The sequence below is a fragment of the Prunus dulcis genome, unplaced genomic scaffold, assembly GCF_902201215.1.
Source record: "Prunus dulcis unplaced genomic scaffold, ALMONDv2, whole genome shotgun sequence".
In the NCBI taxonomy this organism is placed as follows: domain Eukaryota; kingdom Viridiplantae; phylum Streptophyta; class Magnoliopsida; order Rosales; family Rosaceae; genus Prunus; species Prunus dulcis.
Genome location: NW_023010153.1, coordinates 21,599 through 37,575, shown reverse-complemented (window position 1 = coordinate 37,575; position 15,977 = coordinate 21,599). Strand labels below are relative to the sequence as shown.

At 37.9% G+C, this 15,977-nt stretch overlaps 3 protein-coding genes and 1 long non-coding RNA gene across 4 annotated transcripts; 1 reads left to right on the top strand and 3 right to left on the bottom strand.

The window, feature by feature from the left end:
- Positions 1 to 285: 285 nt before the first annotated feature.
- On the bottom strand, positions 286 to 2,897 carry LOC117613049 (60S ribosomal protein L15-2-like). Its single transcript, XM_034341691.1, has 4 exons — positions 2,817 to 2,897; positions 1,860 to 2,026; positions 1,025 to 1,222; positions 286 to 868 (listed from the first exon to the last, which is right to left on the bottom strand). The coding sequence occupies exons 1-4, from the start codon at positions 2,818 to 2,820 to the stop codon at positions 623 to 625; spliced, it is 615 nt and encodes a 204-aa protein (XP_034197582.1). The 5' UTR covers positions 2,821 to 2,897; the 3' UTR covers positions 286 to 622.
- Positions 2,898 to 4,287: 1,390 nt separating this feature from the next.
- On the top strand, positions 4,288 to 6,828 carry LOC117613045 (60S ribosomal protein L15-2-like). Its single transcript, XM_034341688.1, has 4 exons — positions 4,288 to 4,414; positions 5,372 to 5,538; positions 5,936 to 6,133; positions 6,290 to 6,828. Exons 1-4 carry the CDS (start codon positions 4,411 to 4,413, stop codon positions 6,533 to 6,535), a joined length of 615 nt encoding a protein of 204 aa, XP_034197579.1. The 5' UTR covers positions 4,288 to 4,410; the 3' UTR covers positions 6,536 to 6,828.
- Positions 6,829 to 8,070: 1,242 nt separating this feature from the next.
- Positions 8,071 to 9,476, bottom strand: LOC117613047. Its single transcript, XR_004583652.1, has 3 exons — positions 9,341 to 9,476; positions 8,834 to 8,975; positions 8,071 to 8,397 (listed from the first exon to the last, which is right to left on the bottom strand). It is a non-coding gene; the product is annotated as an uncharacterized LOC117613047 (long non-coding RNA).
- Positions 9,477 to 12,427: 2,951 nt separating this feature from the next.
- LOC117613046 (60S ribosomal protein L15-2-like) lies at positions 12,428 to 15,039 on the bottom strand. Its single transcript, XM_034341689.1, has 4 exons — positions 14,959 to 15,039; positions 14,002 to 14,168; positions 13,167 to 13,364; positions 12,428 to 13,010 (listed from the first exon to the last, which is right to left on the bottom strand). The coding sequence occupies exons 1-4, from the start codon at positions 14,960 to 14,962 to the stop codon at positions 12,765 to 12,767; spliced, it is 615 nt and encodes a 204-aa protein (XP_034197580.1). The 5' UTR covers positions 14,963 to 15,039; the 3' UTR covers positions 12,428 to 12,764.
- Positions 15,040 to 15,977: the final 938 nt, after the last annotated feature.

The window sequence follows — 15,977 nt, the reverse complement described above, 5'->3', positions numbered from 1 at the left end:
TTCTAATTTTAACCATATTTCATTGAGTATTTTTTTTCCTCGAACAATTCTGACTGAATGCGATACGTACAGCAACTAGGAGTATTATAATGCCCTGGTCCCCCCTCCACTTGCTTTTGATACTCTCTTCTTGTGCTTCAAAAGTGTTGCAAGAATTTTGCAGTAACATTGTATCAAACAATACTATCTACAGGGAAGCTAATTTTCCTGCTGATTGTCTTGCTAAGATTAGGTCATGACAAGGCCTAAGACACACCTGATCATGGCCACAAATACATCAACAAATTAATACAACCTAATATATTATATTATGCACCACGGCATTTCGCTCTCAATACACGTCACCAGGGACAATCAACTTAGACAGTAAAACATTCAATAATAACCTGGTTCAAGTTTTCAATTACCAAATTCATGACAAACATAAACAACATCCTCAAAACTACCCAGACACAACTTCCTCATAATACCCACACATGACACCAAGACAAGAGACTAACTATAAAGAGCCTATCCGAATTAGACAGTAAATCATTCAAATACAACAATTGATTCAAACATTGTCTTCCTGGAAGTACCCAGACATAACTTCCTAAGCAAGCGTAAGGTAACATGACTGAAATCAACGGTAGCGACGAAGGGAGAGGGTGGTGTTTCTCTTCCAGGTTGCCCTGCGAGATGGTCGTGCCTTGTGGTATAAGTGCCCCTTTCCACGCAAACCCCGGTACTTCTTCCCAGCCGAAGTCAGCCCACGAAGCTCCCTGTGCTTGTGAACAGGATTGCAGAGCCAGTTGATTCTTGGGTCATTTCGGATAGCATTATGAGCAACATCGACCAGGACTATCTCAAAGTACTTGTAAGTCGAATCCTGCACCCATAGAATAGATAGATTAGCAAAGAAGAATAAGCAAGTGCATCACCACAAAATAAAACTACCACCAAGCCGCCCCCAAAAAGAAAGAAACAGCAAAACAGGTCCTGCAACCCAAGTAGTACAAGAATAGAGAAGTTACAACTGAGTCACCTCATTGATCCAGTATGAATTCAGAACCCTAAGCCCAGCCAATTTTCGGCCAGCGCGCTCCTCCGCGACAGACCTCAAGCTGCGTTGAAACTTTAGTTTTGTCACACCCTGGTTTGTGGGCTTCCCATATACGATACCCTTTGGAACAGGCCTCTTGCGACCACCACGCCTTACACGGACACGATAAACAACATAACCCTGGAACGCATTTTAGTAGAACAATCAGCTGGAAGATCATAAACTACTTAACTTGAGCACATATGGGGAACAAAAGGTACATCAGAACAGACAACAATTAGCATGCAACAAAAACAAAATATAAGAAGCAGACTGAAATGGCGCACTTTATCGAATCAGAAAAAAAGCAACAGCCATCAAGAGATCTCCCTAGGCAGATGATTGATTGTTTGGTTTAGTACAGCTTGTCTCCGGAAGCATGTACTGATTTTAGGCAAGCACCCTTTTTAGGCAAACTGCTTAATCATCGGAATGCTGCTTTACCCAGCAAATATACTGGATTGGGCCTACTGGTAGAACACAAGGAAACAACACGCAAGAGGAAGTGTGCTGACTCACTGAAACAATTGTACGCAATTATGTATCATTAAGCACAGCATGAAACTTATAAACCTCTTGATATGCATCAGATAGTGCAGGACTGTATTCCAGTGCAACACACAACTACAATAATCATTCCACAGAGTCGAAAGACCTACATAGGCATGTGTACAAGTCAAAAGCTTTTGGACACCTATCAACCTTAGTGATGAAGTTAAATAAACAAATTTTCAACACTGAGTTGCGTATAGGATGTGATCCATGAAATCATCAGTACCTGCTTGGCCTTGTAACCCAAGAGACGAGCCTTGTCAGGGCGTGTGGGTCTTGTGACTCGGACAATGGAAGGATGCTGGCGATATTCCCAACAGCGCACCCTCTGAACGAACTTCATCAAATCGGATTGCTTCTTCCTCCATAACTCCGATGAATACTTGTAAGCTCCTAGTATCACCAAAAGAGAACAAAACCAAATGTTATATAATAGATCATTGATCAAGCAAATATCTATGATATCTAAAACTAACTACATCTCATCCCAATCTCAAACAGTACCCCAAGTGCATTAGTTTCTACATTATCTTTTCCAACGTTATAATTGCAAATTTCATGCCTTTCAACGAAATGAAAAACCCCATCACCCAAAGAAAATAAGAGCTTCCAATTAAAGACATTTGAAGCAACTAAAAATCATTGATCATTAAAATGCTGTGTCGAAAACACTATCCATGATTAATTTCGGGGAAAGCAAACAAACTTAGCTGCATTCATTTACTACATCAAATGAAAACACTATCAGCCTCGAAATGTGTGTGTTGCCTGAAAAATGGAGGACACAAGAAAAAGAAGAAACAATTTTTGTTCCGAAGTTTTCATCGTTCACAACCTTGGAAAACCAAGGTCCTCAGAACATCAGACAAATACCAACCCAGTTGAAATAAATTGTCCATTTATCGAAATTCAGGTTTCATTTTCCTGCTACCATCTTGGTTTTACACGCACAAGTCACGTAGGAAAGTATAAATTATCCACAGCACACAAGCTCACTTGCCATTACTGGGATTTACGAACCAAATAAACGCTAAGCATAACAGTCCAAAAAGAATTTAAGAAGTAAATAAGATAATAAAAAGGAAAGCTAAAAATCAAATGCATATAAAATAGATTCGTATGAAGTATCACTGAGAACAAGAGAGAGAGAGAGAGAGAGAGAGAGAGAGAGAGAGAGACGTACCCATTATATCGGCAATGAGCTACAATGCGCAGGCTTCGGCAGTAGAGTTTGTGAAAGAAACCTCAACTTTATAGTCGTGGACTTCGAATCTGGGCCGTCCATTTCCTACGAAACCCTAATATTAAATTGTCTCGATCCGACGGCGTGTCCAGTCCCAAAGAAACGACAGCGTCTTTTTTGGCTCTAAAATCAATTTACCCATAATCTTGGAGCCCAAATCCATGGCATAAACATGTTTCTAAAGGGGCGCGGGTCCCACATTTATGTTGATTTGGACTCGGGGCTAGTTTGACATTGTTGTGCTGTGAAAATAATCGCTGTCAGATTTGCTGTGAGAGAAATCAGCTGGGAAAATGTTTGTATAATAATTAGTTCCTAAGTATTTGGTAAATTTTTTTGTGAAAGTGTTGTGAGCTGTATATAATGATTAAAAAATACATTTTGTTAAAATGGCTTTTCTGTTCAAGTGTTTAGTAAAAAGAAATGCACTTTCACTTCTCCATTGCAAAGTCAGAAAATGCGACACACACCAAAACTTAATGCACCAATATACCACCCTTAGCCATACATTTCGCAAATACTATCTATAAATACAAACTTATTGTCCACTAAACTCTTTTTCTTTTTTCTCTTAGAGCTCTCTCGCAGTTCTCTCTTCCTCTCTCAGAGCGCGCTCTCTCTCTCTCTCTCTCCCCATTGTCGCTCCCCAACCACCACGACTCCTTTTCATTCAAATTGTATGTATGATATAAACATAACTGAAATAGTAAAATTTAGTAATTTTTGGATGAATACAAAAGATATTCAACGGAATTATCCAAAAACAAAAAATCTTCTAATTCATTGTTGAATCAACACGAATCATCATCTCTAATACTCTTAACCAACTCTTGGATATCTAATGAGATGAAATGCCATGCTGCTATTGTAGTTTCATCAAAGATTTTGACGGAGATCTAGGCCATGGTTGAGATAGATGCGGGAGTCGACGTAACAAGGTTTGGAGGAATGATAATTGGTCTTGGTGCAGCAACCATTCTGTCCTAACTACAATTCTATGCCTAAATTGCCTCTTCACTTTGCTGAAAATTCCTAAGATACATCTCAAAAAAATTAAAAATAAATAAATTATGTTGAACTTTTACTCAAAAATTGCGATCATCGAACCGCATCCAACAATAGTTTTTTGGTATTAAAAAAAACACAGAAAAAGAAGAAAAGGAAGATTATTTTTTTGATCTGAGCAGGGCGCAGAAGTAGAGTCCAAATCAGCATAAATGTGGGACCCTGGCCCTTTAGAAACATGTTTCCCTTTGTCATTTGGGCCCCAAGAGTAAATTGTGAGAGCCTGCCCCAAGCCTGTTTAAAAAAGCCGAAAAAGATGCTGTCGTTTCTTTGGGACGCGACACGCCGTCGTCTCGGTCTCGGGACAATTTAATATTAGGGTTTCGAAGGAAATGGACGGCCCAGATTCGAAGTCCCCGACCAACCACTATAAAAGCTGAGGTCGGTTTCTTCACAACTCGTAGCTCTGTGTGGCGAAATCCCTAACACAACTGCCGAAGCCTGCGCCTTGTAGCTCATTGCTCATACAATGGGTATATCTCTCTCTCTTGTTCTCCGTGTCTCTCACCTGAGACACTGACACTTTGGTTACAATGGGCTTATTATTTGTTTTGCTTTAGTTTTCTAAATTTTGAATAATTCTTTAGTATTTATTTAATAGGATAATTGCTAAAAGGTAGGAAGTGGAGTTAGTTGTTGGAATAATAGCTTGTTACGAAGCTGAGTTAGTGGAGTCCTGTTGCAGTCCTATTTTTCAGATTATTAGTTGTAAATGTAAACCTGTTTAAGGCCATGTAGACTTGAAGAATAAAGATAATCAGAATTCTTTAGCAAAATAACTTGAATCCCATAATTTCATTGTTTCTTCCTAGTCTTTCCTTCTTGTCCATATCACAATTCCTTAATGAGCTTGTGTACGTTACTTATGCATGTAAAATTAAGATGGTAGCAGAAAGTTAGAAGCTGAATTTCGAAAAATGGACAATTTATTGTAACTGGGTTGGTATTTGTCTGATGCTTACCTGACTGAAGCTGTTTGTTTTCCAAGCTTGTGAAAGATCAAACCTGGGAACTAAAAATATTTTCTTCATTTTTCTTGTGTCCTACATTTTTAGGCAACACACCGCATTTCAAGGTTTTAGCACCTTATTTTTTGTTTCCTGTTAGTGTTTTTGGTTTGATGTAGAATATCACTGAAGCTACATCTGTTTGATTTCCACGAAATTTTTCATAGATGATGTTTTTTTACGCATCACCAAGGATTTTTAGTTGCTTAAAATGTCTTTAATTGGAAACTCTTATTTTCTTTGGGTAATGGGGTATTTCATTTCCTTGAAAAGCATCAAATTTGCAATTATAACATTGGAAAATTTACTGTAGAAACTGATGCACTTGGGGTACTGTTTGAGATTGTGACGAGATGTAGTTAGTTTTAGATGTCACAGATATTTTCTTGAACATTTGGTTTTGTTGTGTTTTGCTGATACTAGGAGCTTACAAGTATCCATCGGAGTTGTGGAGGAAGAAGCAATCCGATGTGATGAGGTTCCTGCAGAGGTTGCGCTGTTTTGAGTATCGCCAGCATCCTTCTATTGTCCGACTCACAAGACCCACACGCCCTGACAAGGCTCGTCTTTTGGGTTACAAGGCCAAGCAGGTAATGATAATTTCATGGATCCATCCTATACGCAAACTCATTGTTGAAATTATGTTTATCTAAACTTCGTCACTAAGGTTAAAAGGTGTCCAGCCTTTTGACTTGTACATGACTATGTTGATCTTTCAACTCTATGGAACGATTATTGTACTTGTGTGTTGCACTGGAATACAGTCCTGTACTATCTATCTTATGCATATCTAGAGGTTTATAAGTTTCATGCTTTGCAATCGATCATCTACCTAGGGAGAACTCTTGACGGCTCTTTCTTTTTCCCTGACTCGATAAAGTGCACTATTTCCGTCTGCATCTTATATTTTGTTTTTTTTCCCCAGCCGTGCTCAAGTTAAGTAGTTTATGATCTTCCAGCTGATTGTTCTACTAAAATGCGTTCCAGGGTTATGTTGTTTATCGTGTCCGTGTAAGGCGTGGTGGTCGCAAGAAGCCTGTTCCAAAGGGTATCGTATATGGGAAGCCCACAAACCAAGGTGTGACACAACTAAAGTTTCAACGCAGCTTGAGATCTGTTGCCGAGGAGCGCGCTGGCCGGAAATTGGCTGGGCTTAGGGTTCTGAATTCATACTGGATCAATGAGGTGACTCAGTTGTAACTTCTCTATTCTTGTACTACTTGGGTTGCAGTACTTTTTTTGCTGTTTGTTTCTTTTTGGGGGCGGCTTGGCAGTAGTTTTATTTTGTGGCGATGCACCTGCTTATTCTTCTTTGCTAATCTATCTATTCTATGGGTGCAGGATTCGACTTACAAGTACTTTGAGATAATCCTGGTCGATGTTGCTCATAATGCTATCCGAAATGATCCAAGAATCAACTGGCTCTGCAATCCTGTTCACAAGCACAGGGAGCTTCGTGGGCTGACTTCGGCTGGGAAGAAGTACAGGGGATTGAGTGGAAAGGGACACCTATACCACAAGGCACGACCATCTCGCAGGGCAACTTGGAAGAGAAACACCACCCTCTCCCTTCGTCGCTACCGTTGATTTCACTCATGTTAGCTTACGCTTGCTTAGGAAGTTATGTCTGCGTACTTCCAGGAAGACAATGTTTGAATCAATTGTTGTATTTGAATGATTTACTGTCTAATTCGGATAGGCTCTTTATAGTTAGTCTCTTGTCTTGGTGTTATGTGTGGGTATTATGAGGAAGTTGTTTCTGGGTAGTTTGACGAAGTTGTTTATGTTTGTCATGAATTTGGTAATTGAAAACTTGTACCAGGTTTTTATTTGAGGAACAGAAACAATAAAATATACTAACCTGAGTTTTTCAAATTTTATAAGCAAATATTCTTATTCTGCTTGCAAATCTACTAAATCATTGTCCTGCAAGATTATGGAGATTTAAAATGTGGATTGCCAAAAGTTCAGAACAGAAAAATGTAATGGAAATGGTACAAACCAGGGGTAAGCTTTTCTTCCTAGGTGGCACTTTTCTCCTGTTAGTAACTTGTAATAAAGCACATGGATCGGGAAGAGCAGAGCCATACCATGTGATGTTTTTACATTCTTCATCTTCTTTGCAAGACTCATTCTCAGCAACTTCGGTCGCATGCACCAGTGCTTGAAAAGGAAGAAGTGGTCCGACATCACGCATAGGTCTCACGGTTATTTCTGCTGATGCCTTTGATTGGATGGTGGATACCAACTAAAATGGAGCAAAGTAAAAATAACTGAAACTTGTAACATAACTGACTTTGATTATCAGTTAATAAAGATGAGGCTAATTTGTATTTCTGACTTTGTGTCTTAGATTTTTATTCAAACACCTATGTACTCGAGTAATGCGAGGTATCACACCTATGTCCAGTGGCCATCTTGTCCACATTTTTGTAGAATTTCGTTTTCCTTTTAATGAAACTTAGCTTCCTAACAATAAACAAAAGAAGACTTGCGTAGTTGTACTGTTTAAGAAGCTTGAGGTTTCCATGATTGTATCTTCTGGTGAAAACTTGATTATATAGGTAATAAAAAACAGAGGGAGATAGAACGAGACATTAGAAGTCCAATGTATGCGTAGGTTTATGATGGAGTGCTTGCATGCATGCACATGTATTTCTACCCTACACCATTCCACAAGCATTAAATTATTTCATTAAATTGGTTATCCTTTTTTGTTTTCACTTTTTTAATGAAAAATGTTCAATAATGAGAGAGCTGGCATGCTTAAAACTGAGATGGGTACCTACTGATCAATAATGAGAGCTTCCTTTTTTGTTGTTTTTCAGCTGATCATATATGAATTATTATCTTGATTGAGACTCACACACTGTTCTATCTATTAATTATCAATTTTTACACCAGTTGTTTGATAATTCATCAAACTATTCAACTTTTTACATTCAAATTGACTTTATGTTTGAGGATATTCTGGAGACGAGGAATGCTGGACTCCTTTTTAGTTTAAGACAGTCACCTGGAATTTAAGATTTGGAGGTTTTCAAAGGAGCAAAGCTTGCAGACTATAAATCTTTTCCTGCACCAATATCATCAATTAATGTTGAGAGAGAGAGAGAGAGAGATAGAGAACCAACACACCATTCTTATTATAACATAATTAAACACACACTACGATAATACAAGACATTAATTGTTCAAATTCATCACACTTGTTGGAAATAAAACACAGAAGAGAAACAAGACTACCCCAACAAGTGAAGAAATTATTACACACAAAACATTCATGCCTTTCTACTTATTCTTACTTCCCTCTCCACTCCCTGAGCTCTCATCCTTAGACTTGGCTGCCTCAAGTTTTTCTTTTTCTTCTTTTTCTTTCTTTTCTTCTGCCTTCTTCTCCATTCTCGCAATTCTGTCAAGGCGCCTCCATTCCGCATCACTTATCCTACCTGCCATAAATGATGATGATGAAGAGTAAGAGTAGTGGTGGGTTGTGTGTGATGAAGAGGAAGAGAGAGTTTGAGTGGCTGCTCAAGTTGTTTTTGTTGTGTGATGAAGAGGAAGACGGGTGGGGTGGGGTTATTTATATACAAGGTGAGAGAGAGAGAGAGAGAGAGAGAGAGAGAGAGAGAGAGAGAGAGATGTATATATTAAATAACCAACACACCGTTCTTTTTATAACATAATTAAACACAGCCTACAATAATATAAGACATTAATTCTCCAAAATGTGGATTACCAAAAGTTCAGAACAGAAAAATGTAATGAAATTAGTACAAACCAAGGGTAAGCTTTTCTTCCTAGGTGGCATTTTTCTCCTGTTAGTAACATGTAATATAGCACATGGATCGGGAAGAGCAGAGTCATCCCATGTTATATTTTTACCTTCTTCATCTTCTTTGCAAGACGCATTCTCAGCAACTTCAGTCTCATGCACCAGTGCTTGAAAAGGAAGAAGTGGTCCAACATCACGCATAGGTCTCACGGTTTGTTCTGCGGATGCCTTTGATTGGATGGTGGATACCAACTACAATGCAGCAAAGTAAAAATAGCTGAAACTTGTAACATATCTGACTTTGATTAGATCAGTTAATAAAGATGAGGCTAATTTGTATTTCTGACTTTGTGTCTTGGATTTTTATTCAAACACCTATGTACTCAAGTAATGAGAGGTACATGCATGCACAGTATTTCTACGCTACACCATTCCAAAAGCATTAAATTATTTCATTCAATTGCTTATCTTTTTTGTTTTCACTTTTTTTATTCGTGGCCTTAAAATGAAATATTCAATAATGAGAGCTAGCATGCTTAAAACTGTGATGGGTACCTACCGATCAAAATTGAAAGGGAAAAAAAATTGCATGACAAAATTTTTAAATTTTCGAGTACCTGATAATATGAACCATGGAGGAAGAATCCATGGCGGAAGAATCCAATGTGATAAGGTTCCTCCAGAGAGAGAAATAGGCTGACTCACATCACATGCATGCATTTATAAACTAGATAGAGGAGATTTCTGCCTTTGCTATTTTACCTGAAAAAAGCCCCAGCAAGGTCAAGGCATCAAGTTTTGCAACAGACTCTAAAATCTGCAAACTGACCAAAACATCATCAATGAGTGCCAAGCAATAATACTCATATGTAGGCAAAATTGCTGGATAAAAGTTGCTGGAAGTTCTTTTGTCTTATGGAGGCAAAATTGTCTCACATGTCGTGGAAGGAAGTGTCTCTGCATACAGAGTTAGGTGGGCTTGCTATTAGATCTGCGAGTCAATTCAGTTTAGCAAAATTAGGTTAGAAATGGTTAACGATGAATTCAATTGGTGGGTCAAGCTTGTTACCAAAAAATACCCGGAACCGCATAAAAGATCCTAATAACCCCATTAAGTGGCAGCCTCCTCCTAATGGCTAACTTTGATGGTTCTGTGTCCTCAATTCTTCTGCAGCTATTGGCAAAGTTTCAAAGTGATAGCAATATAGTCTTCCTCAGGTTAACTACCAAGATATAAGCACCAATCCTCTTTACAGGGTACTACAGAAAAATAATTTTATTTAGAAATTTATCTTGCGATTTGTTGGAAAATTTGAGAGGCTAGGAACAAGTTTTTATTTCATAATGATCGGCCTAATATTATAGTTTTGATTTTTCAAATGAAAAAACTTCTTTATCAGAATTTCAAAATGCTAATTATTGTCTTAGAAGCAAGAATATGTAAGATTAAAAATGGGGTGAATTTGTTTACGGGGAAATCTCCTGGGATAAATTTTACAAACACTAATACAAAAAGTGAAAAAGACAACCACAAAAAAACGACGGTAGAGCAAAATACCATCATTGTGTTTAGAAAGACAACGGTAATAGAAAACCGTCATGGATAAGTACATAAACACCTAAAAAATCGATATCCGCTTGGGTGTTTTCAAAACACAACGCACCGAACAAAAAAATCGTCATCTTATTAAAAAAAATTTCTTCAAACTTGAACTCTTACCCCAAAAACAACGACAGCAGGTATAAAGCCACCGACGTAGAAAGTAAAGAAAAATAATTTTATTTAGAAATTTATCTTGCGATTTGTTGGAAATTTTGAGAGGCTAGGAACAAGTTATTATTTCATAATGATCAGCCTAATATTATAGTTTTGATTCTTCAAATGAAAAAACTTCTTTATCAGAATTTCAAAATGCTAATTATTGTCTTAGAAGCAAGAATATGTAAGATTCAAAATGCTAATTATTGTCTTAGAAGCAAGAATAAATTTTACAAAATAAAATGTTGATGGATCAGTTAAAAGCACTGGATAAGCTTCTGCATGTTTTGTAACTAGAGACGTAAAGGAAATGTTAACTTTGGTTGCCGTGACATACGCGTTTAATCCCCCAACTGAAATTGCAGACCTAAAACATGGTTTACTTTGGGCACCAAGGTCAGATAACACAGAGAAAGGAGATTCTCAGTTTTAATTGATATTTTGAATTCTAATTTTAACCATATTTCATTGAGTATTTTTTTCCTCGAACAATTCTGACTTGAATGCGATACAGCAAATAGTAGTGTTATAATGCCCTGGTCCCCTCCACCTCCACTTGCTTTTGTTACTCTCTTCTTGTGCTTCAAAAGTGTTGCAAGAATTTTGCAGTAACATTGTATCAAACAATACTATCTACAGGGAAGCTAATTATCCTGCTGATTCTCTTCCAAACATTAGGTCATGACAAGGCCTAGGACACACCTGATCATGGCCACAAATACATCAACAAATTAATACAACCTAATATAATAGCCCTATATTATATTAATACAACAAATTAACTGTCGTGACAACTTTTCTGAACGTCGATTAGACAAAAACAATTGACGTCTTAGAGAATACACACGTCAATGAGGGTTATAAAAGCATCTTTTAAAAGGCCAACCACGTCCAGTTCTACACACATACCGACGTGGTAACAAATTGTATTCTAGGGACATAGTGAGGAGATTAACCACGACCGTTAGTTTACATTAACAGCCGTTCAAACTTTGATCCACGGCGTTTTATTTCCTGTTCAAGACGTCAAAATCATTTTTAATGACTGCGGATAAAAACTTGGGTCGTGGTTAGGCATTTTTACGTCGGTATGTAATAAAATTGTGCCATGTTAAATTATTCAGACGTCAGTGTTTTAAAAAAAGCGTCGTCTAACATTGTCCAAGTGGCCTTTTTTCATAATTTAAATTTCGATTTTAGCAAGAGTCAGCTGTGGAATACGTTTAACAAGGCGGTGTTTTCCTGTTTAGCGACGTGGAAGATGTTATAAGCTTCGGTCATTCTACACCTGTGATGTAGTTAACACATTTCATGTCGTCTATGACATGATTCTTCACCTGTAATATATCCTTTTAAGACGTCTTTTTTTTTTTATTTTTTTTTTATTTTTTCTTTCTTTAAGCGTCGTCTAAGATTGTCGAAGTTTTATTTCTTTTTTGCTTTTTTATAGATTTTAAATGTCAGTTTTTTATTTAGTGAACGTAGTATATGTTAACCACGACTGTTTCTACATTATACACGACAGTATTTTTTCAAATAGAGACGTGAGTAACATTTTTTACGTCGGCAAGTCTGGAGTTCTTGACATGTAATACTCTTTAGACGTCTCTATTTTCATAACACAGAGAAGGAGATTCTCAGTTTTCATTGATATTTTGAATTCTAATTTTAACCATATTTCATTGAGTATTTTTTTTCCTCGAACAATTCTGACTGAATGCGATACGTACAGCAACTAGGAGTATTATAATGCCCTGGTCCCCCCTCCACTTGCTTTTGATACTCTCTTCTTGTGCTTCAAAAGTGTTGCAAGAATTTTGCAGTAACATTGTATCAAACAATACTATCTACAGGGAAGCTAATTTTCCTGCTGATTGTCTTGCTAAGATTAGGTCATGACAAGGCCTAAGACACACCTGATCATGGCCACAAATACATCAACAAATTAATACAACCTAATATATTATATTATGCACCACGGCATTTCGCTCTCAATACACGTCACCAGGGACAATCAACTTAGACAGTAAAACATTCAATAATAACCTGGTTCAAGTTTTCAATTACCAAATTCATGACAAACATAAACAACATCCTCAAAACTACCCAGACACAACTTCCTCATAATACCCACACATGACACCAAGACAAGAGACTAACTATAAAGAGCCTATCCGAATTAGACAGTAAATCATTCAAATACAACAATTGATTCAAACATTGTCTTCCTGGAAGTACCCAGACATAACTTCCTAAGCAAGCGTAAGGTAACATGACTGAAATCAACGGTAGCGACGAAGGGAGAGGGTGGTGTTTCTCTTCCAGGTTGCCCTGCGAGATGGTCGTGCCTTGTGGTATAAGTGCCCCTTTCCACGCAAACCCCGGTACTTCTTCCCAGCCGAAGTCAGCCCACGAAGCTCCCTGTGCTTGTGAACAGGATTGCAGAGCCAGTTGATTCTTGGGTCATTTCGGATAGCATTATGAGCAACATCGACCAGGACTATCTCAAAGTACTTGTAAGTCGAATCCTGCACCCATAGAATAGATAGATTAGCAAAGAAGAATAAGCAAGTGCATCACCACAAAATAAAACTACCACCAAGCCGCCCCCAAAAAGAAAGAAACAGCAAAACAGGTCCTGCAACCCAAGTAGTACAAGAATAGAGAAGTTACAACTGAGTCACCTCATTGATCCAGTATGAATTCAGAACCCTAAGCCCAGCCAATTTTCGGCCAGCGCGCTCCTCCGCGACAGACCTCAAGCTGCGTTGAAACTTTAGTTTTGTCACACCCTGGTTTGTGGGCTTCCCATATACGATACCCTTTGGAACAGGCCTCTTGCGACCACCACGCCTTACACGGACACGATAAACAACATAACCCTGGAACGCATTTTAGTAGAACAATCAGCTGGAAGATCATAAACTACTTAACTTGAGCACATATGGGGAACAAAAGGTACATCAGAACAGACAACAATTAGCATGCAACAAAAACAAAATATAAGAAGCAGACTGAAATGGCGCACTTTATCGAATCAGAAAAAAAGCAACAGCCATCAAGAGATCTCCCTAGGCAGATGATTGATTGTTTGGTTTAGTACAGCTTGTCTCCGGAAGCATGTACTGATTTTAGGCAAGCACCCTTTTTAGGCAAACTGCTTAATCATCGGAATGCTGCTTTACCCAGCAAATATACTGGATTGGGCCTACTGGTAGAACACAAGGAAACAACACGCAAGAGGAAGTGTGCTGACTCACTGAAACAATTGTACGCAATTATGTATCATTAAGCACAGCATGAAACTTATAAACCTCTTGATATGCATCAGATAGTGCAGGACTGTATTCCAGTGCAACACACAACTACAATAATCATTCCACAGAGTCGAAAGACCTACATAGGCATGTGTACAAGTCAAAAGCTTTTGGACACCTATCAACCTTAGTGATGAAGTTAAATAAACAAATTTTCAACACTGAGTTGCGTATAGGATGTGATCCATGAAATCATCAGTACCTGCTTGGCCTTGTAACCCAAGAGACGAGCCTTGTCAGGGCGTGTGGGTCTTGTGACTCGGACAATGGAAGGATGCTGGCGATATTCCCAACAGCGCACCCTCTGAACGAACTTCATCAAATCGGATTGCTTCTTCCTCCATAACTCCGATGAATACTTGTAAGCTCCTAGTATCACCAAAAGAGAACAAAACCAAATGTTATATAATAGATCATTGATCAAGCAAATATCTATGATATCTAAAACTAACTACATCTCATCCCAATCTCAAACAGTACCCCAAGTGCATTAGTTTCTACATTATCTTTTCCAACGTTATAATTGCAAATTTCATGCCTTTCAACGAAATGAAAAACCCCATCACCCAAAGAAAATAAGAGCTTCCAATTAAAGACATTTGAAGCAACTAAAAATCATTGATCATTAAAATGCTGTGTCGAAAACACTATCCATGATTAATTTCGGGGAAAGCAAACAAACTTAGCTGCATTCATTTACTACATCAAATGAAAACACTATCAGCCTCGAAATGTGTGTGTTGCCTGAAAAATGGAGGACACAAGAAAAAGAAGAAACAATTTTTGTTCCGAAGTTTTCATCGTTCACAACCTTGGAAAACCAAGGTCCTCAGAACATCAGACAAATACCAACCCAGTTGAAATAAATTGTCCATTTATCGAAATTCAGGTTTCATTTTCCTGCTACCATCTTGGTTTTACACGCACAAGTCACGTAGGAAAGTATAAATTATCCACAGCACACAAGCTCACTTGCCATTACTGGGATTTACGAACCAAATAAACGCTAAGCATAACAGTCCAAAAAGAATTTAAGAAGTAAATAAGATAATAAAAAGGAAAGCTAAAAATCAAATGCATATAAAATAGATTCGTATGAAGTATCACTGAGAACAAGAGAGAGAGAGAGAGAGAGAGAGAGAGAGAGAGAGAGACGTACCCATTATATCGGCAATGAGCTACAATGCGCAGGCTTCGGCAGTAGAGTTTGTGAAAGAAACCTCAACTTTATAGTCGTGGACTTCGAATCTGGGCCGTCCATTTCCTACGAAACCCTAATATTAAATTGTCTCGATCCGACGGCGTGTCCAGTCCCAAAGAAACGACAGCGTCTTTTTTGGCTCTAAAATCAATTTACCCATAATCTTGGAGCCCAAATCCATGGCATAAACATGTTTCTAAAGGGGCGCGGGTCCCACATTTATGTTGATTTGGACTCGGGGCTAGTTTGACATTGTTGTGCTGTGAAAATAATCGCTGTCAGATTTGCTGTGAGAGAAATCAGCTGGGAAAATGTTTGTATAATAATTAGTTCCTAAGTATTTGGTAAATTTTTTTGTGAAAGTGTTGTGAGCTGTATATAATGATTAAAAAATACATTTTGTTAAAATGGCTTTTCTGTTCAAGTGTTTAGTAAAAAGAAATGCACTTTCACTTCTCCATTGCAAAGTCAGAAAATGCGACACACACCAAAACTTAATGCACCAATATACCACCCTTAGCCATACATTTCGCAAATACTATCTATAAATACAAACTTATTGTCCACTAAACTCTTTTTCTTTTTTCTCTTAGAGCTCTCTCGCAGTTCTCTCTTCCTCTCTCAGAGCGCGCTCTCTCTCTCTCTCTCTCCCCATTGTCGCTCCCCAACCACCACGACTCCTTTTCATTCAAATTGTATGTATGATATAAACATAACTGAAATAGTAAAATTTAGTAATTTTTGGATGAATACAAAAGATATTCAACGGAATTATCCAAAAACAAAAAATCTTCTAATTCATTGTTGAATCAACACGAATCATCATCTCTAATACTCTTAACCAACTCTTGGATATCTAATGAGATGAAATGCCATGCTGCTATTGTAGTTTCATCAAAGATTTTGACGGAGATCTAGGCCATGGTTGAGATAGATGCGGGAGTCGACGTAACAAGGTTTGGAGGAATGATAATTGG

What these genes read in the sequence shown, in the direction of transcription:
- LOC117613046 (XM_034341689.1), bottom strand. An exon ending in TGGGTTACAAGGCCAAGCAG is followed by an intron (nt 13,365 to 14,001) that starts GTACTGATGATT and finishes AATGCGTTCCAG; the next exon opens with GGTTATGTTGTTTATCGTGT. An exon ending in ATTCATACTGGATCAATGAG is followed by an intron (nt 13,011 to 13,166) that starts GTGACTCAGTTG and finishes CTATGGGTGCAG; the next exon opens with GATTCGACTTACAAGTACTT.
- LOC117613049 (XM_034341691.1), bottom strand. An exon ending in TGGGTTACAAGGCCAAGCAG is followed by an intron (nt 1,223 to 1,859) that starts GTACTGATGATT and finishes AATGCGTTCCAG; the next exon opens with GGTTATGTTGTTTATCGTGT. An exon ending in ATTCATACTGGATCAATGAG is followed by an intron (nt 869 to 1,024) that starts GTGACTCAGTTG and finishes CTATGGGTGCAG; the next exon opens with GATTCGACTTACAAGTACTT.
- LOC117613045 (XM_034341688.1), top strand. An exon ending in TGGGTTACAAGGCCAAGCAG is followed by an intron (nt 5,539 to 5,935) that starts GTAATGATAATT and finishes AATGCGTTCCAG; the next exon opens with GGTTATGTTGTTTATCGTGT. An exon ending in ATTCATACTGGATCAATGAG is followed by an intron (nt 6,134 to 6,289) that starts GTGACTCAGTTG and finishes CTATGGGTGCAG; the next exon opens with GATTCGACTTACAAGTACTT.